At 39.8% G+C, this 27,052-nt stretch overlaps 2 protein-coding genes across 7 annotated transcripts; both read right to left on the reverse strand.

The window, feature by feature from the left end:
- Positions 1 to 79: 79 nt before the first annotated feature.
- Positions 80 to 14,642, reverse strand: LOC148880471 (uncharacterized). Of its 6 annotated transcripts, none has more exons than XM_088962381.1 (5): positions 14,291 to 14,642; positions 1,878 to 2,983; positions 967 to 1,793; positions 815 to 880; positions 80 to 691 (listed from the first exon to the last, which is right to left on the reverse strand). In XM_088962381.1, the coding sequence occupies exons 3-5, from the start codon at positions 1,741 to 1,743 to the stop codon at positions 632 to 634; spliced, it is 903 nt and encodes a 300-aa protein (XP_088818507.1). In that variant the 5' UTR covers positions 1,744 to 1,793; positions 1,878 to 2,983; positions 14,291 to 14,642; the 3' UTR covers positions 80 to 631. The 6 variants fall into 6 exon arrangements, with proteins under 6 accessions (XP_088818507.1, XP_088818504.1, XP_088818506.1 ...); XM_088962378.1 differs by having other exon boundaries at positions 1,874 to 2,983; XM_088962380.1 differs by having other exon boundaries at positions 967 to 2,486.
- A 1,796-nt stretch (positions 14,643 to 16,438) lies between these two features.
- On the reverse strand, positions 16,439 to 26,664 carry LOC148880472 (uncharacterized). The gene is made up of 5 exons (XM_088962385.1): positions 26,298 to 26,664; positions 25,730 to 25,871; positions 20,343 to 20,569; positions 19,198 to 19,455; positions 16,439 to 16,982 (listed from the first exon to the last, which is right to left on the reverse strand). The coding sequence occupies exons 1-5, from the start codon at positions 26,529 to 26,531 to the stop codon at positions 16,662 to 16,664; spliced, it is 1,182 nt and encodes a 393-aa protein (XP_088818511.1). The 5' UTR covers positions 26,532 to 26,664; the 3' UTR covers positions 16,439 to 16,661.
- Positions 26,665 to 27,052: the final 388 nt, after the last annotated feature.

A 27,052-nucleotide genomic window follows, 5' to 3' on the forward strand; every position in this document is an offset into this window, starting at 1 on the left:
GCTTAGTTAAAACTTCAGAAGCAGCTCAACCAAAGTCAAAGCTTCAGCCCTCGCAAACGGGGCCAGCTCACGAAGTTGATACTGGATATGGCACTGTCTGTATTATTTATTGATAAGATCCAACAAGTGCTTATTGCAATAACTAGATACACGCTGGGGAGCCGAGTGTTATAAAGTTTTCTATATCAGCATATCTCTGCATGGTGAACTAACTCTGTTAAATCCATTAATGTATCTTTCTTCACTACTCATTGTTCCAGGTTGAAAGCAATTCTTCATGGCGTAAGTAAAGCATATGATCCCGTACTTCAGGCACTTGCAACTTTGCAAGTTGTCATCCAGACTGAAACCAGTATAACTATATATTGCACTAAAAGCCCCCTGCAAAATTTACCTCTACACGGATCAATGCTTATGATGGAGATATACAAAGCTTTGGATATCTAATAAAGAATATATTCAAAATAACCCTGGCCTTCAGTTCAATTTTGATTTATTATGAAAACCAGGCCAAGGAACCATCTTTAATGGCATGTGATGCGTGAGAAGCCAATGCAGATTGCTCCACTGGAGACCCATGTAGCTTGCTCATTGTGGGGTAGGCCAGCAAAAGTGCAAAACTAGTTCATCCTTATCTACATAGGTCTCCCATCTCCCTTCTGTGAAACCAAAAAGAACATAAAGTACCGACCTGTCAATCATCCTTATATATCATTTAGTGCTCAAGTTAATTGGGTTTCAGAAGAGGATAGAAGTAAAAGTTGAAGGTTTATTGTTCTCAAGTAGTTTAACAAAGTGCAGGATGAAGGAATACCTGACTAGGATCATTAAGACCAAAACTGGTGAATTGTTGATTCAATACCCAAGCTGGTGTAGTTCCCTACAAAAGATGCAATATCTGAAGTTCAAATGAACTGAAATAAAAGGAAACTGGTTACACAAGTTAATTATTTCTATCATGTGCACCTGGCCAAAATTCTTCTGTCCCAGGTCAACAAAGGAAGCACCATGGTGTTGTTGGGAATCTAAATCAGTATATGCTATGCTATCATGAGAAGGGACTGCAACTGATGTCCTTTTCAGTGTGTCTTCAACATCATTTAATGTTGTACATAAGCTATTCATTTGCACGCTGTACACTTCATTATTGGTACAAGCCTTCTCTGCAATTTTGGTTGCCTCATGATAAAGATTAGAATACCAAACTGTCACAGGCTCTTCACAATTGGCTTGTATATCTTTGTGACGGTCACCCACTACAAGCCCTGACCATGCATTTTCTGTCTGCCATTTTAAAATGTAATTATTTTGTTTGCACTTGCTTGGAGTTGACAGAATGTGATTGTGCTCTTCTACCAGTCGAGTTATAATCCATCTAGTTCCTGTTTTTCTAATATTCATCAGTGCCATGCACCCTGTTCTTGATTCTGATGGCACTCTTTTCTCCTGCTCATTTCCATCAGATTTGATTTCACGATATCCTTGAAGTGAACAACAAAATGAGCGAGCTATTAAGTCACCGATACATTTTGATTTCTGGGTTGAACTTCTCCGTGCACTAAATCCAATCCCTCTTGCATACTGGTTATAAAAATTGTATGCATCTTCTTCAGATTCAAATTCCATGCCAACACATGGGTGAAAATCATCATTTGCATTTTCAACATCTTCCTCACATTTACTAATATCATTGTCTATTAGACCATCTTGATGACATACTGTCACACTGGTTAGTTCTGCCATATTCCCTGGCTTATCATCGGTTACAAGAATTGTAGTTCCTATATTTGGTCCTATACCGGAAAAACAAACAGTTAGCACTCACAGTTAATATACATCCAAAAAGCGGCTATTGAAAATTCTATATTCTTACCCACTTTGGCCTTTTTCCTTGGTATCCAAGTTTCTCCACCTAACAAATTAGTTGGCTCCTCAAAAGTCCCATATAATTGTGTCTGCTTCAGTGATCATTGTCTTCTTCAATTGGCTATCCAAGGATGATTTCTCTTTTTCAGGTTGCCCTCTGTGTTTTGTAATGGATAGATCAGGTGATGCTTGTGCCATGGAACCAATTGATATCCTTTTTAATGCCTCCTCAACATCTTTCAAAGTTGCACGTAGGCCATCCATTGCCAACTTGTAAACTTCATCATTTACAGCAGCCTTGGTTGGAATTTATGCTGCTTGACAACAAATATTGCAATACCTTATTGTCACAGGCTCCTGATAATTGGCTTGAATGTCTACACCTTGGTTGTCTATCAGAAGTCCTGAATTCTCATCTCTTGTACACCTCTTTAGTATGTAATGATTGTTCTTGTATTTGGTTGTAGTTGCCAAAGCATGATTATGCTCCTCCACAACTCGAGTTACAATCCATTTGGCTCCCTTCTTTCTTATATTCATCAGTGCCTTGCAGCCTGTTCTTGACTCAGATCGTATTTTTTTCTTCTCTTCAATCCCATTAAATTTGACTTCTTGATATCCTTGAAGAGAACAACAAAATGAACGAGCTATTAAATCACCAGTATGCCTTGATTTTTGGGTTGAACTTCTTCTAGTGCTAAATCCAATCTCTCTTGCATACTAATTATAAAAATAGTATGCTTCTTCTTCAGATTCAAACTCCATTCCAACGCACGGGTGTTGAAAGTTAGTCTCATGGGCTTTGGTTACATCTTGCTGTTTATTAACAGCTTCTTCAAGTAAGACATCATCCAGATCTCCTACTTTTCTTTTCCTATCTGATCCACCATCCCCTCTGATATTATCCAGGTTTCCTCCATTGATGGGATAACCATAATCTCTATCATTTTCAATCAAAGACAACTCCTCTTCTCTCCCATGTTCCATTTTTGGATTTACAAAACAACACAACCAAGATTATAACCCAACTAATAAAATAGCCGCATCCATAACAGGTTATATAACATAACCAGTTGTGAACAGGATAACAAGAAGGATTAATACTGTCATGTTTAACCTGTTAATATTGGAAAAACAGCAAGAATTGTTCCATATAACATGATCAATACATTGAAAAGCTTGTCACAGAGCTAGCTAAGAGAGAGTAGATGCCTTATATTTATATAATATGGACTTGTCAGAGGAAGAATTATGGATTTATATCTAAATATGATAAATCTGATTATGGCTTCCATCATGCTATCCCCTTAAAAAGACAAAAGAGAAGACATTATTGTGACTGTTAATATGGTTATAAGATATTAATAAGCAAATGGCATAAGAAAATGATAGAAATTATAACTAAATGTAGATTTATTGGTGATCATAATCATCATCTAAGCTATGTCCCAACTATATGGAGTCATCTACACAATCCTGTTTCACCATTCCATTCTGTTTAGTTCCATATCCATTGTTTAATTATGAGCCCTTAAATATTGAACTAAAAATGAAATCAGAAGAAATCTACCCCTACAAAGTATAGCTTAAATAAATCATAACAAACAAAAAGTTTTTTCAAGAACCAAAATGATGGAATGAGCAGGCCAACTACTTGAAATAGTGAAGTGTAATATCCAACTAAAGATTTTACCATTGTTTGGTGTAGTAGAAAACCTTATGTGCTGATTTCGGCCAAGCTTCTTGTGAAAGGAAGAGTAGAAAGTTGGGGATTTCAGCAAGAGAGAAAAGGGAAGAAAAGAGAAGAAGGTCGACTAGGATAGATTAACATAACCCTAGCCGCCAGCCCCTCATTCTATTTATAATTAACTTAAGTATGAGATATTACAAGGATGTCCTTAGTAGGGCGGCAACTCAAACTAAGTAATTATAGCTCTTTAAAAAATAAAAACTAATGGGCCCAAGGCCCAACAACATCTTAATTTAAAAAAGAATAAACTAAACACAAGTCGGCCCACTCAACACTCCCCCTCAAGTTGGGAGTAGATGTCATGCATCCCCAACTTGCGTAGATCATGCTCCAGCTTATTCTTCGCAACGCCTTTTGTGAAGACATCAACAAGCTGCAAATCAGAAGAAATGTATGAAAGACAAACTTCTCCAGAAGTTACCCTTTCTCTGATAAAATGTCTATCTACTTCAATGTGCTTAGTTCGGTCATGCTGGACTGGATTATGAGCAATATTAATTGCTGCATGGTTATTGCAGTATAGCATCATAGGTTCTTTTGCCTGAACACCGATTTCTTTCAATAGAGAACGGATCTAGAGAAGTTCTGAAACTACATGTGCCATGGCCCTACATTCAGCTTCTGCACTTGATCTTGCCACAACTGTTTGTTTTTTACTCTTCCATGAGACTAGGTTACCCCCAACTAGGGTGCACACTCCTAAAGTTGATCTTCTGTCATCGAGGCATCCTGCCCAGTCCGCATCTGTATAGATCTCTAGCTTGAGCTGTTCATGATCAGTAAACAATATGCCTCTGCTTGGATGTCCCTTCAGATAAGCAAGGATCCTGTCAACTGCCTTCCAGTGCTGGTTGAAGGGAATGAGAGATCCATCACATGGACGCCCAAAGATTGCGGAATAAGGGGCGAATTTCAAAAATTTTCTCTCCCTTCAACTGGGAATCACATTCCCTATTTAGAAAATCATATTTTCAAGGATAAATCTTGAACCTTAAACTGAACCAGATCTGAACCAAAAGGAATGGGAGAGAATGATACCTGATACGGAGAAGCAATATCTCCCAACGAAGGTGTTCACGCCCAAGGAAGGATCCAAAGACTGCTCCCACTGAAGATGGCGCAGTGCAGGATGGAGCAGAATCAGCAGTGTTCTTCCCAAGAACTCTGTCCTTCACAAGAAACAGCAGGATGGAACGTGAGCACAGTTTCCCTTTTCAGTCCTTTCTCAAAGAACTGATGTCAAGATCCAATCTTGACTTCTCCCACAGCTGGAGATCGAACTGGCAAACAGGGCGGCAAGAGCAGGGAGGCGGCAAGAGAGTATTCGCAGGGTGCAGAATTCTCTCTTCTTGATTTCAGCACTAAAGAGGATCTGATGTGTTTCTTGGTCTCTCTCAAGGCTGCCGCCCCCTCCTTCCTTTTGTTAACTTGAAAAGATCAGCTCCTAATCCCATTAGGAGGTGCTTATCCAAATCATATTTGGATCAGCCTTCTCTTCTAATGAAAAGGATAAACCCTTACCTTATCTGCAGATTAGATTAGCTTTATCCTAATCTTATTAGGAGGTTTCTAGATCTGAATCACATTCAGATCTGGACTCTCTGAGTGGATAGGATTAAGACCCTATCCTAACTGCTAATCCATCTCAGAATTCGCCCCTTTAATTAACTAAATTAATAGCCCAGTTCGAAATGGGCTTTAGGCCCATTAAGCTTATGTGCTCACTTAACCTTCCTAACTGCTGCCTAGTTGGGCTTCCTTGTATGGCATGGGACCCAAGCATTGATCTACACATCAGCCACATGGGTTCGGCCCAGCCTTTGTTACAAGGCCTGGTCGAATACACTGTTAAAGACAATGCACCCCCTGAAACCCATCAAATGGGCTCTATGGGCCCAACACTTACCCTAAGTGGTCCCTGGGCCAAGCCACCTTGTAACACCCAGGGACTGTGGGCAGATGCAAGATTAGCCCATCAGGTATTATCCTCAATGGTCTTACACTTAACCTCTCAGCCCATAATGATCATACACTGCCCGACAAGAGAGGACCTCTCCCTCGGCTGCAAGGAACAGTGTTGCACTCTCCACTTATATGGATCCTGGGAATTAAAACCCTTTTGCAAACATTTTAGAAACCATAATATATATACTTTTATATCTCATATAAAATATATTTTGCAAAACAAATTTCAACGGTTGAAATCGGCTGCCGGCAGTCTTGGTTTCCAACAGTGAGAGTGCATCCCCGATTATTACCTTTGTCCGACAAAGGGGCTGATCCTGTCACTATGATCACCCACTCAGATGAATTCTCGGATTGTCCCAACATACCCAGGTTTTGACCCCCGCTAAGGATCTCACTGATTGGTACATCAAAGACAGCCCGATCCGACACCTAGTGCAGTATCATAATCGAGTCTAGGGGTCGGGTGTAACTTTCCAGTTTTGCCCATCAATCTCCAAGGTCCAGGGCAATACTGGAAATCTGGTCCAGTTCAAAGATTCAATTAATCCCACACTATATGTGCCTAGGGTCTCACCCCGGTAGCTGAGACAAGCCACCCCAACCGACTTGGTGGCACCACAGTGTCAGCCTTGTCAGGATAGGTCTTCCCAGACCGACCCACTGGCTGTGAACATTCAAAACTAACACGAGTCTCAATAAGTGTCCAGTTTAAGGGTAATACACAGAAACATACCAAGGGAACATGAATCAAATATGTACTTTTATTCATTTACAATAAACTCATAAAGTACATCAATTTTGATTGAAGCTAAGGGCATACAAAACTGTCTAACACTGGTCTCGTGGAGCATACATGTATTGGCTCACTATACTTAATGCATAGGAGATGCCCGGTCTTGTCATGCACAAGTATAGTAGCCGACCCACAAGTCTTTGGTACCTCCCAAGGTCCTTTACTGGTTCACCTTTTGATGCATTGATTCTATGGTTCTGATCAATGGGGGTGCTAGCTGCCTTTGTTCCAAGTTTCCCTATTTCTTGGAGAAGGTCCAAGACATACTTCCTTTGAGAGATAAAAATTCCATGTTTCGATCTTGCAACTTCAATGCCTAAGAAGTATCTAAGTTCTCCAAGGTCCTTATTCTCAAATTCCTCATGCAGGTTCCTCTTCAAACTATCAATCTCACTCAGATCATTCCTAGTGACAACAATACCATCCACATAAATAATTAGGATTGACACCAAGGATCCCCTGCGCTTCACAAACAAGGTGTGATCAGATTGAGTTTGAGTGTAGCCAAAAACAATCAGGGCCTTTCTGAATCTGTCGAACCATGCTCGGGGGGATTGTTTCAAGCCATATAGTGATCTCTTCAGCTTGCATACCTTTCCCTCTTTAGCATTATCATAAAAACCAGCTGGAAGATCCATATACACCTCTTCTTGTAGATCCCCATTTAGGAAAGCATTCTTCACATCTAGTTGAAACAAGGGCCAAGAGTATGAGGCAGCAAGAGAAAGGAGTATCCGAACAGAGGTCATCTTTGCAACTGGTGCAAAGGTCTCTAGATAATCAATGCCATAGGTCTGTGTGTATCCTTTTGCAACAAGTCTTGCCTTGTACCTCTCTATGCTTCCATCTGCCTTATACTTTACTTTGTAAACCCATCTGCATCCAACTGTCTCCTTGCCTTCTAGTAGGTCCACAATCTCCCATGTCTGATTCTTAATCAAAGCCTCCATCTCTTCTTGCATAACCTGTCTTCCACTCAGGTTTGGAGAGAGCCTCACTAACACCCTTTGGCATAGACACAGAATCAAGAAAAGAGAGAAAAGCATGGTAGGAAGGAGAAAGTCCAATGTAGGATAAGTATTGTGATATGCAATGAGCAGTGCACTTCCTCTTCCCTTTTCTAAGAGCAATAGGGAGATCAAGGTTATCTGTAACAGTGTTAGTGGGACCAATGGGAACTGAAATAGTAGAGGGATCAAGAGGAATACCTAGATCTGTATCAGCCGAGTCTAGAGTCTCCAAGGGATCGACAGGAAGTGGTGTGAGTTCTGTTGTAGTGGAATCAACCTCCTTATGAAGTCTCTGCCATGAGTAATACTGTGAGACGGAACACAAAGGGGGTGGCAAGGTAGGTGACATCGGATGGTTGTCAAGCACAGTAATAGGCACAGGATGGTTGTCAAGCACAGTAGTAGGCATAGGAACTGGAACTGGGAGAGGGATAGACTGCTGACTTACTTCCCCAAAACACTCCCCCTGAGAAGGATTCCTTGAGAAGAAGTATGTAGATTCGAAAAAGGTGATGTCCATAGTAACAAACCAGTTCCCAGAGACTGGACCATAGCAGCGGTACCCTTTCTAATTCTCTGCATATCCAAGGAAGACACATTTCTTTGCCTTGGGATCAAGCTTCGAACGGTAAGGACCAAGAATATGCGCAAAACAGACACACCCAAACACCCTTAGAGGAATATGAAACATCTCCCCCTGAGGAAAAAAGAAGGCTGAATGGAGTGCTGAATCCAAGTATACGAGAAGGCATCCTGTTAATTAGATATACTACCGTGAGAACACCATCACCCCAAAAACGAACCAAAACTGTCGTTGTGATCATCATGCTTCTTGCCGTCTCAACATTGTGTCTGTTCTTTCTCTCTGCAACACCATTCTGCTGTGGACTGTAAGAGCAGCTACTCTGATGGACAACACCATACTCCAACAGATACGAGGCAAGATGTCTCTCAAAATAATCCCTAGCATTGTCAGATCTGAACATCTTGATTCTAGTTCCAAGCTGTGTTAATACCATCTGATGGAATTGCCTCACCAAGGATGGTACCTCATCACGTGATTTCATCAAGTAAATCCAGGAATATCGAGAGAAATCATCCACAAACAGAAGAAAATAGCGATAGCCGCCCATAGAGGGAACATGATAAGGGCCCCACACATCAGAATGAATAACATCAAAAAGAGAAGAACATCTTTTATTACTTGGTTTAAAAGAGTGTCTACAATGCTTTCCAAGTTCACAACCTTCACACTTCAACCTTGACAGACTCACAGACTCAAACAGTTTTGGAAATAAAGAACTTAAAGAAGAAAAAGACAAATGACCCAGATGATTATGCCAAAGTATAATCCGATCCACAAGTTTTGACTCACTGTCCTTGCAAACATGACGACTTTGGTGAATTAGAAGAGTATCCAGGAGGTAGATTCCATTCACTTCACGACCACTCTCAATCGTCCTCTTTGAATCCAGATCCTACAAAATACAATGTCCAGGAGAAAAAATTACTAACCAGTTCAGATTCTTAGTCAAACTACTAATAGATAACAAGTTGGTGCTCAATCTAGGAACATGGAGGACAGAGGGTAAACAAATGGAATCATTAATCTTGACAGATCCCTTTCCAGCAATAGGAACATGGGGTCCATTAGCTGTGGAGACCCTATCTCTGCCAAAACTGAGCTGGTAAGAGGAGAAAATGGTGGAGCAATGGGTCATGTGCTCTGAGACTCCAGAGTCTATAATCCAAGGAGATCTCTCCTTACCTGAAGTAGAAACATAGTTTGCAGTGACATGTGGACTACCTATGTGGGCAAGGGAGGTAGAGTGAATTCCACCTGTGCTACCTGTACCTTATTGTCCGGTTGCAGCTGAATTGGAACTAGTTGTATCCCTCTGATTCAAAAGTAACCCAAACCTCTCAAGCTCAGCCCTTACTGCAGCAGCTGCAACAGACTCCAAGGCAGCTGTAGTAGGGGGGCCAGAGTGTCACCAGTAACTGCCATATGTGCATTTCCTTTCTTATTCTTCAATCTGCTCGGCACAAGATGTGGGTGAAGCTTCCAACAAGTATCTCTTGTATGCTTTGGTTTCTTACAGTAGTCACAGACTAAGTCCCTTTTGTCTTCCTTCTTGTTCTCATTGCCATTCTGTTTAGGTTTCACAGCACTTACCATAGCAGACTGATCCGACATGGGATTCTTCATCATTACATCCCTCCTGCACTCCTCTCCTGACACGAATGCATATGCTTGGGAGAGAGTGACACTGTCCCTGGAAAGAAGATGCTATCGTGCAATGTCATACTCAGGGTTAAGGCCAGCAAGGAATTCGAACACCCTATACTTCTCTAAGTGTCTTTGATAGGTAGTTGCATCCTTGGTGGTTTCAAGGTCTCTAGATGGTCAATCTCCTGCCACAAGGTCTTAAGGACTGAAAAATAAGCTACAACAGATCTATCTCCCTGCCTAGTAGCAATAATCTGATTTCTCAGTTGATAAGCCCTAGCAACATTCTCCTTCTGTGAATAGGTTTCTGCAACCCCATCCCATATCTCCTTAGCAGTATTTGCCCATAAAAAGTTTTTACTTATATGTGGCAACATAGAATTACAAAACCATGTCATTACCATATAATTTTCTTGCACCCACCAGGAGTTGCCAGTTTCGGGTTTTACCTCTTCACCAGTAATATACCCCAATTTTCCACGAGCCCCAATGGCCATCTTTGCAGATTGTGACAATTCCAAGTAATTTGTACCATCTAACCTAACTGTAGTAATGGTTCCAGCTCCGAAGGGGTCTCCAGCACCTCCTCCCACTGGTCCCATTTCATTCCCGGGCTTATATTCAACTCTGTCCCTCCATGTGTCTCAAAGAGGCTCAGAAAACAGCTAAAAAATGCAACAAGAATAAACAGAATACCTTCTGGAACCAACGACACTCCTTTGGTGTCTTGGACTTTCTTCCCAAGAAAGATTCCTTTTCGGTGGGATGGGGAGAAGAGAGAGAAGAAGCAACCGCCCTCTCTAGAGGAAACCACATGGAACTTGAATCGCTCCTTACAAAAAACCCAGAGGAACCCTAAAAAAATAGGGCGCCACTACCTAGGTCAAAATTGAAGAGTCCAACAAAATCAGGACTCTTCCCCTTTCTCTAGTTTTTCCTGATTTTGATGAGAAACCCTAGACCAGCTACAGGGCATACAGATCCATCAAGAAAATCCAAAAACTGGGCTTACCTGAAAGCTTCGATCAGCCTCTTAAATCTCCATGCAGTCGGCCGATCTAGGGCTGTAGGAACGAATCTCTTCAAAAACCTTCAACCTGCTCTAATACCAAGTAGAAAACCTTATGTGCTGATTTCGGCCAAGCTTCTTGTGAAATGAAGAGTAGAAAGTTGGGGATTTCAGCAAGAGAGAAAAGGGAAGAAAAGAGAAGAAGGTCGACTAGGATAGATTAACATAACCCTAGCCGCCAGCCCCTCACTCTATTTATAATTAACTTAAGTATGAGATATTACAAGGTTGCCCTTAGTAGGGCGGCAACTCAAACTAAGTAATTACAACTCTTTAAAAAATAAAAACTAATGGGCCCAAGGCCCAACAACATCTTAATTTAAAAGAGAATAAACTAAACACAAGTCAGCCCACTCAACAGGTGTAATTCTAAAATCTCAGATGACAAGTATGAGAATGCAACTTAACACTGAGAGCAGCCACTTTGTGCCCAAAAAAAAAGAAAAAAGCAAAGGTTAGATCCATAGCTTTCAAGGTGCCAAGGCGAGGCTAGGTGACAGGGGGACGCCTTGTCGCCTAGTCGCCTAGGCGATGGATTTTTTCAAGTACAAATATGTATCCTAGGGTAGTTCCCTAGGTTCCATAATCATATTTCCTTAATAATTATTCATAATTTTCATGAGAGAAGTATAAACTTCATGTTAAAATATAGAAAATCAACATATTCCAACATATTCGTGAGAAAAAAATAAGAAAAGAAATTTCAAAAAATATAAGGGCTGAACCCCTATTTCTGTTATTGGAAAAGAAGAAAGGAAAAGGTGGAAGAAGAAAATTGGTATATAGTATAGACACAAAAAATTAGTAAAGAAAAAGAAGTAAATGTGTTGGTTAGACAACATTTTAAGTTCTTCCTTACTTATTGGTTCAGGTTTTGAAGTCTTTCAGGGTTCAATTCAGCATTTAGCAATGTTTGTGTTGATTAAACCCTAACAAATAAAAAAATAATAAAAAAGAAATTAGTATATAAACACACAAAATGAATATTCTAGTTTAAAAAAATGTCTATTTTAAAATTATAACCTCAAAAAATTAAGAATATAAAAGTTTTGTCCAACACACTATAGAAAACTGCTTGGCTATTAGGTGAGGCGAGCCTCCAAGGGCGCCTTGTCACCTAGGTGTCGCCTTGACAACTATGGTTAAATCTATACAGTCTAATAAGTGCCTGACAAAAAAAAGTAACAAATATAAGTAAGAAGGTGTAAAATATAAATTAGTCAGAACTTAAAATATCTAATGTTCTCCAAGAATATTAACTAAATTGAAGGGATAAACTTGCCACAAGATACAGATAATTTTTTAAAGAAGAGGAAGGAATGCGCTTTCATAAAAGACTTCTTAAGCATTTGCATAAGGCAGAGGTCTGTGGTCAGGGATTTGTGAATGGGTCTGGAATGATGTCAATATGCCACCTTGAAAAGTATCAAAATCCAAAGAGGATCATATCCAAAAAGTGATGACTGTTATTCAATTATGTTATCCAGATACAGAAAGGCACAGTTGAACAAAATGTTGGACATTGATTTTACACTAAATTGAAGTGTCCAGCATGATACAGCACCTATGTACAGGTATCTTGGTATCATAGTTATTCAATAGTTGTAAAGAGTCAGATCTCTCTTGCGAAACCATGTATGGAGCACCATCAATATCCCTATAGAAACTAAAGGGAATAACACCAAAGAAAAAAAAAAAAAACCCTAAGGCTATGATTGGTTTGAAGGAAAAGGTAGGGAAAGGAAGAGAAAGGTAGAGAAACCTATACAAGGTTAGTAAAGATTTCCCTACCTTTCCTAACTTTTTCGTTCCAACCAAAAACAGCCCAAGTGTCACAGCCAAGGAAAAAAAAAGGAAGCTAAGCTTCATAATCTTTATAATCAACTGTGTCAATTAAGAGTATTTTCACCTTGGTAGATTATATAATATGGGCCACTTCCATTAAAAAGAAAAAGGCTTTTTGACACATTAGAAGTTTGGTTTCAATATAAAGGGAAGCCCAGTGCACAAGGCTCCCACCAATGCAGGGACAGATGTACGCAGCCTTACCCCTGCACATACAGAGAGGTTGTATGAATACATAAAGGGATGTTGAAGGTCTAACTGCCCAACCCAAGTTGATGGGCAGTAGAGTTGTGGTGGGCCACTGTAATCATGAAGTTTGGTTTGAAATATATAAAACAAAAATTGTCTAAATCTAATACCTGCTAAAATGAATTTTAAAGCAAATAAGCTCTAGTTAAAAATTTCAAAGGAACTAAAAATAAAAATCCAATCACAGATTTATTAGCAAACAGAAACCCCATCATATATTTGTTAGTTATTAGTACAAAAGGAAAATTATAAGCATCAATCTTTTTGATCCAGAATTTGTAAGCATCAATATTGTTATTTTTCAAAAGAAATTCTCCAGCCCCAAAAAATAAATTGTTAAGGAGTTTGAAAAGGCAAGCATTGTTTCCTTTCTTCTTTCTATATCTTACAAATAACAATGTCTTATTTGATAAAGAAAACACATCAACAACTGTATAGTATAAAACGCTGATAACAAACAAAACAAATTAAGCAAATGAGCAGAATGCACACAGCACACAAACTTCTCATATCATTTAACCAAAAAAGGAAAAAAGAAAACAATTATAAACCCAAAAATTCCTATAGAACTCCCTACAACCATAGGAAAAGCAAAATATGGACCCAACCAAATCAGTACCAATTTGCAGAGAGATCACGTAAACATATGGCATCCAGTCAGATCTCCAAATTCATTAATGGAGAGATTGTAACATTGACCATCAGGTTTCTTCTATAAGTCAAGGATGCCTTTGAGCTGGCCTGATCTCTTGTACCGTATTCTGCGACAACCCTTGACATCAAGCAGTTTCTTTCTTTCTTTTTAATGTAGAATGGATGACACTACAGCAGTCTTTCTTAATTGAATTTACAAAAAGTTTCAATTGGATAAATGAAAAGAAAACATTTTCAGTAGATATAGGACAAGCTTGGCATGGAGCCCAACTTGTCCCATTTCTACAAAATATTGCTAAACTAATGATCCATTTGATAATGAGCTTCGGTCAATTTTATGATGAGCAGTGTCTTCTTCATGAGAGTGTGCAGACCTTGGTTTAGCAGAAGAATAAAATCAGATAGATGAAAAACAGAAAACTGTTCGAAATTTTTCTATCAATCACCCAACTAATGATATCATACAGCCATGTATTGTTAGGATTTGTTGCTAAAAATAACCAAATAGGTGCTGTTCGAAGTTGTAAGACTACACTACAGCCGTTTTTTGACCATTAATTTTCTGATTTTTCCGCTGACTAAGCATATTATTAAGCAATGTTCTCTAACAAAATGACCATGTAGCATTTAAAAGAAAGATATATTAAGCCAAATTAAATTTCATATATGCAGACCTACAAAAGCAACTCGCTAATTTCTTTTCCTGCCCCACCTGAAGTTTCAAAATGGAGATTCAATCGCACATTGTGTAGCCCAGTTGAACCGTCAATTGCCACAACCCCATATCTCAAAATTCTCAATAATGCCAATAAAAAAACATGAAAACGGGAACTGGAGATCGAGTAAGAGAATATACCTTGGTTTCTGTTGGAAATGGAATGGACTCCTCCAAATGTAAGATGGGTTCAGTCGCAACGGTGCACTTTCCGATTCTTTTCACTGGCTTCTCTAGGTTCGCTCTTCGTTTTGAGTGTGGAAAGCTTTGTCAAAGAGAAAGGAAGCAATAGAGATCAGAGTAGAGAGAGTGAGAGAATTGAAGCAGAGTAGAAGCGTGAACTGTAAAGGAAGGGGGGACGTGAGATGGCAAGTTGGCAACAGAGCACAGACAGTGTATCTACAATAACTGCTGCGTGGGCGATGAGAAAGAGAAAATCCAAGGCACCGTCCGCGCCGCGTGCCAGGTTGACCGGAATAATACAGCCAAATTACTGGAAGAATTGAACGGTCAGGCCGAGTCTATATCTGTTCTCCTCACATCTCACCACGGGAGATGTTTTCAATATACGGTGGCATGTGCGTATAAAGGTATTGTGACGTGTCTATCAGGAGACCAGATCTGCTCCTCACATAAAGCGCCTCACGCGCCTCACAAGTACATCCTACCATACATTGAAAACATCTCCTATACTTTTAAGTTATTATTTACGGGAGATGTTCCTAATGCACGGTGGATGTGCATGTGAGACGCCTGAGTGTGAGGAACAGATCCCATCCCGTCTCTCAGTTATGTGTGAGGTGAGGAGCATCTGGAAGAGGAGTTTGGATGGGCTCCCCACAGCCCATCCCCCCATATATTGGGAATACCTTGTGCTTGTCATGAGTTTGGGTGACCTACCAATAAAATGCATTCCAACATCTTACCAACATGATATGACACTGCACATCTCATGCATGATGAGTCTCACTTTTCCAATAAAAAGACATCCCAGCTTATGTTGGGATGGTGTTGGAATTTATTTTATTGGCAGGTGGTCCCAACTCATCATTGTCATAAGGAGAGGATGGGCAGTGGGGTGCATGTAGGGCATGCTCAGTGGGGAGTTCATCCCATCTCGTCAAAGAGTAGAGGTTGGACCTGTTTACAACAAAAAAACTATTCCAACATAATTTAGTACCCACACATCACAGACATGGTCAAACAGTTTTTTGTTGTGAGCAGATCCGAAGTGAGGGTAACGACAAGGGGGAGGAGTTTCAGTTGAACTGGGATCACTTGCAACAATCTCCAAACATGATCTGACACAGCAGTGCACATCTCACCAGTCTCACCATGAGACTAGGACCCACCATAAAACTGAGTCTCGGACCCGCATTTTATGAGATGTGCAGTGTCAGGTGATGTTGGGATGGTAGTAAGGCTTAGGTCCCCAAATAAGATTTTATTCCCTGGAACATCCCTTCACACGAAAACCCATCAAGCTTGAAGTGTAGACAAATATAAATCCACCCATACACTAAGCTTAAATATAATTAACCATGCACAGGAATAATAAGGATTGAACACTAAACCACTTGGTCAAACAAGCTTTGATACATTCTCAACGATCAGTTCAACCTAAAAGTTTAAACTGTTAGGTGAGATCTCTAATAGGTTTTTTTTTTTTTCGAGGATCAGAATTTTTAGGCCCAAAAGTACAATTGGGGTAGGTACCAACTCGGAATTGATACCAATTCACAGGTGGGCATTGATGCATAAAGGGGGGGTATTTGACATTTTGAATATTTATAGGTCTACAGTAAAATTCAGAAATCTGCAATGGCCCCATCCATACTTTTCTATTTTTTTCTGTAAAAAGATTTTATATAAATTCAAATTTTGTATTTAAAATGGTGAAATGTGCTTAATATATCAAGATTTAGATGTTTATTATGATTTATGACCTCGGCCCAAAAAGCAATATGCATTGGTCCATATTAATTGTACCCTAAACCTTGATATGGCATGCTTTATGGCTGAATAGAATATAGATGGGCTTTGAATAAAAATTTGATAATCGGATCAGATGTGTATGTCATGAAGCTGGATCCGATCCAATTATTACAATAAGCAAGCAAAAAAGCACATTGATCCGGTTCCGGTTGTATATTGGTATGTCAAAACCTAAACGTTGAACCGGATTGCTAATTAGGAGCTGTTGCCTGTTGGATACGGAAGTGGCAATGGTCGGTTTCTGATAGTAACCAATGGATGGTGGGAATGAAACCTCTTCGCTGCACAAACATCTTAATGCCAAATCATTATATTTCACTAAATCTCAAATTTGGAGAACACCTTTCTGCAAGAAACATGAAATATTTGGGAGCAATTTATTTCCACACCGGATTTCCTGCCCACACGATTCTACCCACAAAACACTACCATTTTCTCCAACGAAATAACACTTTACAGAACAACTAAGGAAATCCACAGAACATCAATAAAACATTGCATTCAAGTTAACAAGAGCTTACTGGGCTGCACCATCTGGTATCAACACTACAGAACCAGTTGTTTTTCGATTCTCAAGGTCTGCATGAGCCTGTGCAGCCTGTGACAAGGGGTATGTATGGTTGACCCGGGCCTGTAAGACACCTGATGCAATGTTAATGAACACTGCTCCGGCAGCTTCCAACAGTTCATCCCTAGTTTTAGTATACTGCATGAGCGAAGGCCTCGTCAAGAACAAGGATTTAACAGCAAGGGCTGACAATGGAACTGGATCCGGTGTGCCAGACGATTGTCCGAAGCTCACCATGTACCCCCGAGTCTTTAAACACTCCAGTGATCCCTGTATAATGAAAGCTTTAGATGTAAGAATTCATAACTACAGCCTAACACAGTAAATACAGATTTAAAACAGTAATAAATTATCAATCCAAGACATAAAAATTCTGTGGTGATTTCTCGTAGGAGACCTACGATCAAATAAGCTGCGTCTGGCAACAACAGAGAAACACGACTATCCCATTCTGTTATTCACGTATTATTTGAAATGAGTCTAGGATGGATTTTTTTTCTTGGGAATATGTATAGAAATAAACATAAGAGTTTTTAACGTACATGTGAATGGGTAATTGCGCATAATTTAGGATCTCAAAGAAATAGACATTTTCAATTTTGTTTGCCTCTTATAAATCAGCATGATCAAAGATAGTTTATTGAATTATGGGATAAAAAAGATGAGAATATGGCACCACTGCCAACAATGCTGTACAAGACCTAGAGGTGGTATAATGGAGTAGGGGTGTAAATCAGGCCGTGCCGCCCACGACCCAGCATGATTTTGAACTGGCCCGGCCCAATGGTCCACGGGCCATGCCACGGTCTGGCACGATTGTATAGGCCAATGGGCTGTGCCAGGCTTGGGGTTTCAGGTCAATGGGCCAAGCTGGCATGGCCCGCACTGTCGTGTCATGCCGCCCGTGGCCCACAAGCCGGCACGGCCCATATATATATTTTATATATATTTATATAGATAATAAAATATATTATATAAATTATAATTATATAATAATATATAGTATATAATATATTAATAAAATAAACGATTTTTTTCAATTTTAATATACTATTTATTTAATTATTGTATATATAAGCAATTGTATACACCAAAATTCATATAAAATTAAAATTTTAAGTTTTTTTCTATTTTTTTAAATAAATAACCATGGCCCAGTCTATGGCCCAGCCTGGCCCAAGGCTCAGCCCATGGACCAGCCCAACCCGTGGCCTCGCCCAACCTAACACGGGCCTGCACGGGTTCGGGCCGTGGGCCATGCTGGGCCGACCCCCCAGAATATCCCAAGGCAGGGAGGTACTGCTCAGGATGACCCCGCTGAGGCGCGCCTAGGCGCATAGGGGCACCCCTCTCAAAAGATGCACGCCTGGTGCACCTAGGCGTGCGCCTAATGTGCCTTGTGCCTCAGCCCAGGCATGCACCTTTTTAAACTTTTGTGTTTTTTTGCTTTTTTTTACTCTAATGGCTAGGGTGTAGTACAAAGGCGACTCAGAGAATCAAGAATGCAATATGTTTTATATCACATTAGCTACTTGAAGCAATGCAATTAAGGAGAAAAAGAGATTGTGGGTTTTACATGCTTGAAAATGCTTTATATGTTTGCTTTTATTTTTAAATTTTCATTTGAATACACTTTACATGTTATGTTTATGTATTTTAATTTTAGATAATAGGTTTTTTTAAACATTTATTTTAAAATTTAAGTTTATAATTTTTATTAACATTATGTTTAGTATTTTTTGGATTTTTTGCATTTTTTTAATTTTTTGGCAATTTTTTGAATTTTCTGACTTTTTTTTTTTAGCTTTTTTTTTTGCAATTTTGCACCTTGCTTAAAAAGGTGCACCTCACCTTGTGCCTTGCACCTGAGGTGCAAATTGTCCCTTGCGCTTTTAAAACCCTGGGCGGCCAGCGGGCCGACACGGTCCAGCCCACACTTTGCACGGGCCGCATGCAGGCCATGCCGTGCCGGCCCAGGACGGCCTGTTTTACACCTCTATAATGCAGTTTGGATCTGCTGACCACAACACATTGCAGGCCACACTCATCCAGATGCACGTTGAGAATATCCGTGACCATAAAACAACTGATGTTTCATATGTGCAGCAGCTGAGTGAACGTAGCCAGCAATGTGTTGTGGTCAGCAGATCCAGATTCAGTATAATGCTGTCATATCAAGCCATCTAGAGTTATATGCCCTCCTGACAACAGAATAGCCCTTCGAACCCCTTACCTTTCTAATGCATCTGCTAGATAGTTTAGCCAACCTCAAATACCCACACGGACAAGCTTTCATGCTCTTTTTATGGGTTGGCAGAGTGACCACGGACCAAAGAAAACAGACATATCCAGCTCATTTATAACTATTTTTTGGTTTCGACTTTTTACCCCACTTTTAATTGATAAATTTTTAAAAAAGGCAAAGATGAAATATAAGAATCTCATTCTTACTTTCCATTAATAATGAAAAGATGATATGTAGTACCTGGAATGTATCTTTGCCAACAGAATCATAGACAACATCAACTCCTTTGCCCGATGTTATTTTGTTGACTATAGAAACAAAATCATCTTGCGTGTAGATTATGACATGGTGGCATCCATGTTCCTTGGCTTGGACTGCCTTCTCCTCAGTTGACACAGTGCCAATAACAGTGGCTCCAAGAGCATTTGCCCACTGGCACAATAAGGATCCAACTCCTCCAGCTGCTGCATGAACAAGGATTGTGTGTCCATGTTCGACCTGCATTACCAGTAAAGTGGTGATATCTTCAAAAAGGATGTGGAAGAATGATGAGCCTATAGCATTTAAAGATAGGATGTCACAACCAATGTTTTAAAAGGTGGGAGCATGAAATGAGGAGACCAAGACAGGATCTTCTGGGGTGGGTGTGTGTGTATGTGTGTGTGTGTGTGTGTGTGGATGTGCCACAATGCATTTTGTCCTTGCAAAGAAAAAGGTATAACCATAAAGTACCAAGAGTTGAAAAAAAATTCCAAAGGACCAAAACCCTTCAGCACTAGTAGAAAGCTCTTAATGTTTTAACAAACTACAGAAACACACAAAAACTTGGAATTGGTCTTAAAACCAATGTTCTCATGAAAACCCTGCTTGTTGACAGTAGAAAGTTCAGAACTGTAATGATCTGGCCGCCCCACTCATTACCTTATACACTCATGAAATAAAAGAGATTACTATGACTAATATGCCCTTAATAGAGCAGATGCTGCTAATAACATAAAAACAGTTAAAAAATAAACATAAACTAATGGGCCTTGTGCCCAATAACACTAACTAATGGTGCCAAATAAAAAGAAACAAAAAACTGCTGAATCTCAACATTGACATAAGGCATGTCAAGGTGTGTAACACATGTGCCTTGTATTTTGATGCATAAACCTCAAGGTTGAGCATCAGGGTGTTTTATTTAAGCCTTGCCTCAAGGTGATCCTTAAGACTTAAGAGGTAAGCCCCACATGCCTTTTAAAACACAGGACACAGAACATGGGTACATGAAGAGAACCCACATGTTACACTGCTTATCCAGTCAAAATTAAGTCACGTTTGCCTGAAGCATATCATTAGTGCACTACAGTGAATTAGGTCTAGATGATACAATGGAAGGCAACCTTGAAGCAACGGTGGAGTAGGAACCAAGCAGTCATCCCTTTAAGCATGATAGATGCTGCAACAGTAGGCTCTATAGAAGGCAGGACTGGCACAGCAACATCAGCAGGAAGGATCTGTTCTTCAGTGTAAGATCCCATTGGATTACCTGCATGGGCAACAAGATCCCCAACTTTTGTACCTGTCAATCCAGGACCCACAGCAGTTACTACTCCAACTGCCTCCATGCCTGCAACAGTGATATTTGAAAAGGTTAAGTCTGACCTCATTCAAACCAGGACCTTCAAGGGTATGTTGATGAACTCCTCACCACTGGAAAATAAAAAGAAGAAAAAAAAACTGCATCTGTATGTAAAACATGAATGTTGATAGGTATCTCCAATACATGTTATAGCCTCACAAAATTTAACCAACTGGTAGAAATTTTGAACCTTTTTTTACATTGAATATTCTAAATATCACACTCAAGTACTCATATACTGTGTTAAGCGATACTTCAAAATCCCAGGCTATCTATGTCTACATAACTGAAAGTTGGAAATCAGGTAATAATGGTTTATGTTTTCAATTGGGGATGACTATAACAGAAGGTAGGAGGGGTATAGAACTGGAAGGAAATTGATAAATTAAGACAGATGGAATGAATAATTAAATAGATAAGTTACCATTACTTGTAGAATTGTAGATACATAAAGTAGAGGAATTGGTTTTACTACTTTGTTTGTGAGAAGCACCACCTACTGTTGTTGACCTCTCTTGAAGAGGGAGCCAACCAAATGCTTATTTCTTTTTCAAAACCTTGGAGATGCTTCAATTTCACAGAATCATAGGGAATACGTGAATTGGAAGGAAAAACCCAAGTAATAGATTAACTGTAAGATCTTTCCATGCAGCTTCTGCTAGAGATTAAGTTGCATGTACTAGGAGACAAATATAATCATATGATCTGTCAATCTTTTCTTGTACGCATCACTGCAACAATTTATAAATATAAACATATTGATGTTAGTTACTGACAAAGTGGAGCGGGAAGAAGCAGATAGAATTTCATTCATGAAACGTGTAATATATATAGTTACATATGTTGAACTCTAGAAGGTTCGCACTTAAGTTAATTTCTAACTAATTGTGCCAGCTGGCTAACTAAACTCCAACACCCCCCTCAAGTCGGAGCAGGAAGAGACTGAATGCCCAACTTGTGTATGAGTCACGTGAATTGGTCTGAACCCAAAGCTTTGGTTAGAAGATCCGCAGGTTGGTTCTCACTGGCAGTATGATGTATCTGAATTGTTTTGATGTTGCTTGATGAAATGGCAATCCATCTCAATATGCTTGGTGCGCTCATGATATACTGGATTATTGGCAATGTGTAGAGCAGCTTGGCTGTCAGAAAATAGGTGCATGGGTTGAGAGATGGACACACCAAGGATCAAGAAGAATTTGCTTGAGCCAAAGTAGTTCAGACTTCAGATGTAGCAACTGCCATAGCACGACACTTAGCTTCTGCAGAGAAGCAAGAGACGGTATCTTGTTTCTTTGTCTTCCAAGAGAGGAACGAGTCACTGAGAATTGTGATGTAACCAGTAATTGAGCGACGAGTGAGGGGAAAATAGCCCAATCAGAGTCACAGTATGCCTTGAGATAGAGTTTGCTTGATGAAGACAAGAAAATTCCTTGATCTGGTGAACCACGTAGTATGCGTATGGCGGCATTCATGTGGTTCATGGAGAAATTGACTGAGGGATGTACTGAAAAACTAAGTTTTGGTCTTGTAACTGTGAGATAGACCAAATGACCCACTAACCATCCGTACTGGGATGGATCTAATAGCAGTGGATTGTCTTTATTATGGAACTGGTTTAGTTCCACAGGAATTGGGCTAGGCCTAGAAAGGATCATGTCGGTATATTGCAAAAGGTCAAATGCATATTTATGCTAGCTCAGGAAGATGCCAGATGCTGAGCAGTTCACTTCAATCCCCAGAAAATATGTGAGGGGGCCGAGATCTCTAAAACGAGAACAAGTGTGAAGGTAGGTGAGTAGATCCTCAATGTGGTTAGAGTTGATAGTGTTGAAGTTGTCATTCAGTCCCATGAGGAACTGATGTAGCTTCTCACGTTCTCGTTCAGACATGAATTCTTTGGCCGCACCAGAGCTGCAAACAGGGAAGGAAGACAGAACAGAGAGCTCATCCAAAATCCCTTTCAATTTTGTAGGCCGAAACAGTTAGTGAACCTTAATTCAGAATGGCGATGTCACTCTTCAGCTGGTGTATTCTTAGGATGTTTCCTTGAGAGAAACGATCCTCAAGATCCTTTGGTCCTTCCAGATTTCATATGTAGTATCAGTGTAAGCCACACTCTCAGGAGATCTCAAGCCAAAGAGTTGAACAACCATGAGATCACCATTGAGTTTCATTTTACCCATGATTGCAGGTCGTCGAAAGCCGGATCTGGACGAGGAAGTGATCCGTCAACAAAGGTGAATTTATTTTTTGCCTGAAGAGCGTTTCGCATAGCTCGCCTCCAGGTTGAGTAGTTTTTGTCGGTTAACGGTGCTGAAACAAGGATGGCACCTAGGTTGTTAGAAGGATGGAGAAAATACAGCAACTTCAGATCATTTTCTTGCCCTAAGATTTCCGCCATTAACGAGCTTCAAGGAATCTTGAAAGAAACTCATATTTACAGAGTTTGTGGCCCTGATACCATGACAGAGTGGAGTGGGAAGAAGCAGATATAATTTCATTCATGAAACGTGTAATATATATAGTTGCATATGTTGAACTCTAGAAGGTTCGTACTTAAATTAATCTCTAACTAATTGTTCCATCTGGCTAACTAACTCCAACAGTTACCAATACAAAAATAGCACCATAACCATTGCTGAGTTCACGTATAAAACTATAGCCTGCTTTAACATTTTTTATTCGTAAAGGTTAGTAATGCACTTATTGATGAGAAAGAAAAGGTAATACAAAATGTTGATATAGAGAGAAATCTAGAAGCAGGGAGCAGAGAGGCAAATGAGAGAGAGAGAGAGAGAAGCAGAGGGCTTACATGAAAAATGGATCAGAAAACATGAGTACAAATCCATCACTAGGTTTGGGACCCCCTTACAAGGTTTATCCATTCCCAACTCTCTTCTAGCTAAACAGTTGACCAAGGCTCCCCAAGGTGGAGTCTCAAAGCTCATAGCCCTTCATCTGAAGAAGCCACTAAATCTATCGCCACCCGGCATTCCTCTTCCACCAATAAGCCACTTCATCCTGATTGAAAGGCCAACTTCAGACCTAGTAGAAGGGCTAACAACTAAATTTTAGGAATTTCCTTCCTATACAGCTATGAGAAACTCGTAAGGATAAGGCCATCATCATAATCTATAAACACTCCACCTACTCTATAGGAAGCAGGATCTCAAAGTGCACAACCATAAAAATTAGAATTCACTCTACCACCGTTTGGAACATCCCATTCTTGATGAGTTGATGTACCCTCCTTTGTTGTGTTGTGTATGTGCAACCACCACCTGCCATCCTGCAAGGATGGCTCCATACGCCCATGAACTCTTCCCTAGTAGAAATCCAATCTGCAACTCTAACAGCAATTAGATCAATCATCAATGATAGTACTGGCATAATAGTTCTTGATGCTGAAGATTCTATGTTTACTTAATTCCATACACTCAAAAGTATTGCTCCCTTGTACATCTTCACAAAATCTTCCAATCCTTTGGGTGCTAAAGGGAATTAGATTGGATACATATCCTTCTTTACCTTAATATATTTTATTCAATGAGAATAAGAAACACAAAAACAAAGTATAAATATTGGAATCACGAGTGCTCTATTCTTTTCGTATTATTGCACTACCAACAATTAAACAAACATTTAGAAGATTATACAATCTAATGTACAGATTCGTAATGGGTGAAAGTTTTCTTACATAAAACAACTGGCATACCACATACTTGATAAACATGTTCACTGTTCTCCCCTCCCCATCGATAACAGCAATCAAAAGATATTATTGATAAAAGTAAAATGATAGAGGATCCCCTAATCTTGAAGGAGACTCTAGAGTAGGCTTCTTGACTATTCCTCCAGGCCTAGTGCCACACATACAAGTCCCTAGATGAAGCACATGCACTGTTATCGACTGTTCTAGATATCTACCTGAACAAGATGCTTGCCTTTGACTTGATCATTTTTACTTCCAGATTGTACAAAACATTAAGAGTTCTCTAAAGTGAGAATCTTTTTCTTCAAGATAATTGTCGCAGAGAATCTCATCCCCCCCCCCCAAATAGGTAGGTAGGGTTTGTGACCTAAGTGTTAGGATGAAAATGCCCCCTAGTTTGTTGAGTGCCAAAAGTATGTATAACTTTTAGCCCTCCACACTAATTCTATCAATTTTCAACTACCCATCATCCTTGGAGACAACTTACAGACAATCAACCCAAACTTAAAGCCCTGGCAACCAATCATGATGGGGCCCACTGTCGCACATCACCTTAACCGCCTTTGCAAAGTGTTGAAACATAGTGGAAACTTCTTGCATAAAGGCATTTTGCTCATAATAATTTTGTAGAAATAAAAACATATACAACAACCCAGTTCTGAAGAGAGACAATGTGGAATATGCTGTCCATGATGGCACATTGAAGTTGCATAAGAGTTTAATGTGGCCCTCTATGTGCCCCTCCCAAGACCCCATATAGCTAGGATTAACATTGGGTAATGGCATTTTCTTATCTTATTTTCAGACGTGTTCGCAAGTTTAGTTTTCCCACAATATGATGCTTTTCTGTATTTCCCCCTACAATTAAGATGGAGCCCAATCATATTCATAAAGTGATACTAACAAAAATTAGCCATGAGTTCAACCCTGAAAGGCCAGCTTATAACCATCTATAGCATTTCACTCCAATTGAGTCTCATGTTGACACCCATATCATTATGTCAAACTGTCAAAGTTAGTGATGGGTGTTAAATTGCGAATCCTATGTAAAAAGAACATTAATGATACTAATGGCCTTAAAATTGAATGCAGTGTAAAACGAAACCAAAGTCAACTACTATCTGGAAAAGGTTCCTCCATCCTAGGACATTTTCTATCCGGAATAAAGGGATCCGCACTGGGGTTAGAAAAAGGAACAAAGCAGATCCACCTTCCAACAGTGCAATGCAGTCCCCCCCCCCCCGTGCAATGCAGTCAAGATCCACCTTCCAACAGGGTTTCCTTGCAATTGAAAGGAAGTTTCCGTATTTGCATTTCGGAAAGCTAGTAGCATGATTAGCATCATTCAATGTTTTATTATATAGAAAACTTTAGAAATTGTTCAGAAAAAGCGGTGCTACTCCTAAACAATGTAGAAGAACCGAAAGAAATACCTGGAGTAAAGGGCATTGTAGAAGGTTTATAAACTCCTTTGCGGAAATAAACATCAATGAAGTTGAGTCCGATCGCCTTGTTTCGCACACGGATCTCACCCTCTTTTGGTTCTCCTATTTCCACATCCTCCCACTTCAGGACCTATCATTGGTAGGAGTATCCAAATCGAGATCATTCTCAAAATCTAAAAAGATTAATTCAGGTAACCAAGCTACTCATAAGAACGCAACTGAAGCAGATTTTAACAGGTTCAGGAGGAATTACTTATTGATGTGGCATGTGGCATGTGGCATTCCAAACTCAACAATACAAAGTGGGTTTTTGAAGCCCAAGGACTAGTAACCAGAAAAGCATCAGTTTCTGATAGTTCAGATAAGCACGCTAGAATTTCAACTTCCAAATAAGAACAAAGAAAAAGAAAATCCAATCTAAAAACTAAAGAACCTCTGTTGAAAAATATGGGGTTGGGCTCAATTGAAACAGTCTAAGTTCAACAATGATAGATGCTAAAAAATTCCATCTCTAAGAAGTGGACAGCACAGAGACGGAGAAAGAGAGAGTGCTTGCCTCTGGTCCGCCATGTTCATAAACTCTGATCGCCTTCACCATGATTGCTGCTTGAGTTGCAAGTGCTCTCACCACAGGCCTGGTCGTAATGGTTGAGGAAGCTAGACACTTCTTGCTTGGCAGCAGCTTAAGAAATGTTGAAACACCAAAGCCATGGCCAAGGATGGAGAGAAAAGGGTTTTGTGGAAAGTGATAGTTTTGAAGATGGGCGTGGGCTAGTCTAGAAAATCCCATTTAGAGATGCTTTCACACACACTTTTCCTTTCTATAGAGTCCGGAATCAATCTTCATCGATGACAACATAGAACCACTGACCGGTTGACCTGTGACGTGAGATACGGTGCTCAAAAACCGAACTGATAAATCCGGTTAAATCGATCGGTTCGAAATTTGGCTTTTTATTTTAAATTTCGGTTTTCTTATTCGATTTCAATTTTCCAACCGTCGTAACCCAGACGGTCGGATCGTTTAGCCCGAAAACCGTCTCAGGCAATTGATTCTATTTTATCCCTTGACTGGTCCTTCGCCAAAAACCATTGATTTTGTCACTGAATGCTGCCGAATTGTTGATTGTTCGATTCACACAATGGTTTGGGCCGTCTTTATTTTAATTATTTGTTATTTTTTTAAATTATAATGAGTGATTTATTTAAATTAGATGGTCGAACCATTGACCCAGAAATTAATGGTATATCCCCTGTAATTTTGAAAAAATATACAGCTACCTCCTTTAACCATGGTCTTAGACAGAAAAT

This window comes from Nelumbo lutea, chromosome 1 (genome assembly GCF_056320005.1).
Source record: "Nelumbo lutea isolate HS-2025 chromosome 1, American lotus-T2T, whole genome shotgun sequence".
In the NCBI taxonomy this organism is placed as follows: Eukaryota; Viridiplantae; Streptophyta; class Magnoliopsida; order Proteales; family Nelumbonaceae; genus Nelumbo; species Nelumbo lutea.

Bases quoted from the DNA above. Each gene is read 5' to 3' on its own strand.
- LOC148880472 (XM_088962385.1), bottom strand. From the start codon at position 26,531: ATGGGATTTTCTAGACTAGCCCACGCCCATCTTCAAAACTATCACTTT. The intron at 25,872-26,297 runs GCAAGCACTCTC...TACCAATGATAG, and splicing joins ATGAACATGGCGGACCAGAG to GTCCTGAAGTGGGAGGATGT. The intron at 19,456-20,342 runs GTTGCCTTCCAT...CTGGTAATGCAG, and splicing joins TACTCCACCGTTGCTTCAAG to GTCGAACATGGACACACAAT.
- LOC148880471 (XM_088962380.1), bottom strand. From the start codon at position 1,743: ATGGCAGAACTAACCAGTGTGACAGTATGTCATCAAGATGGTCTAATA. The intron at 881-966 runs GTGCACATGATA...CATCTTTTGTAG, and splicing joins GACAGAAGAATTTTGGCCAG to GGAACTACACCAGCTTGGGT. The intron at 692-814 runs GTATTCCTTCAT...GATGATTGACAG, and splicing joins GTCTTAATGATCCTAGTCAG to GTCGGTACTTTATGTTCTTT.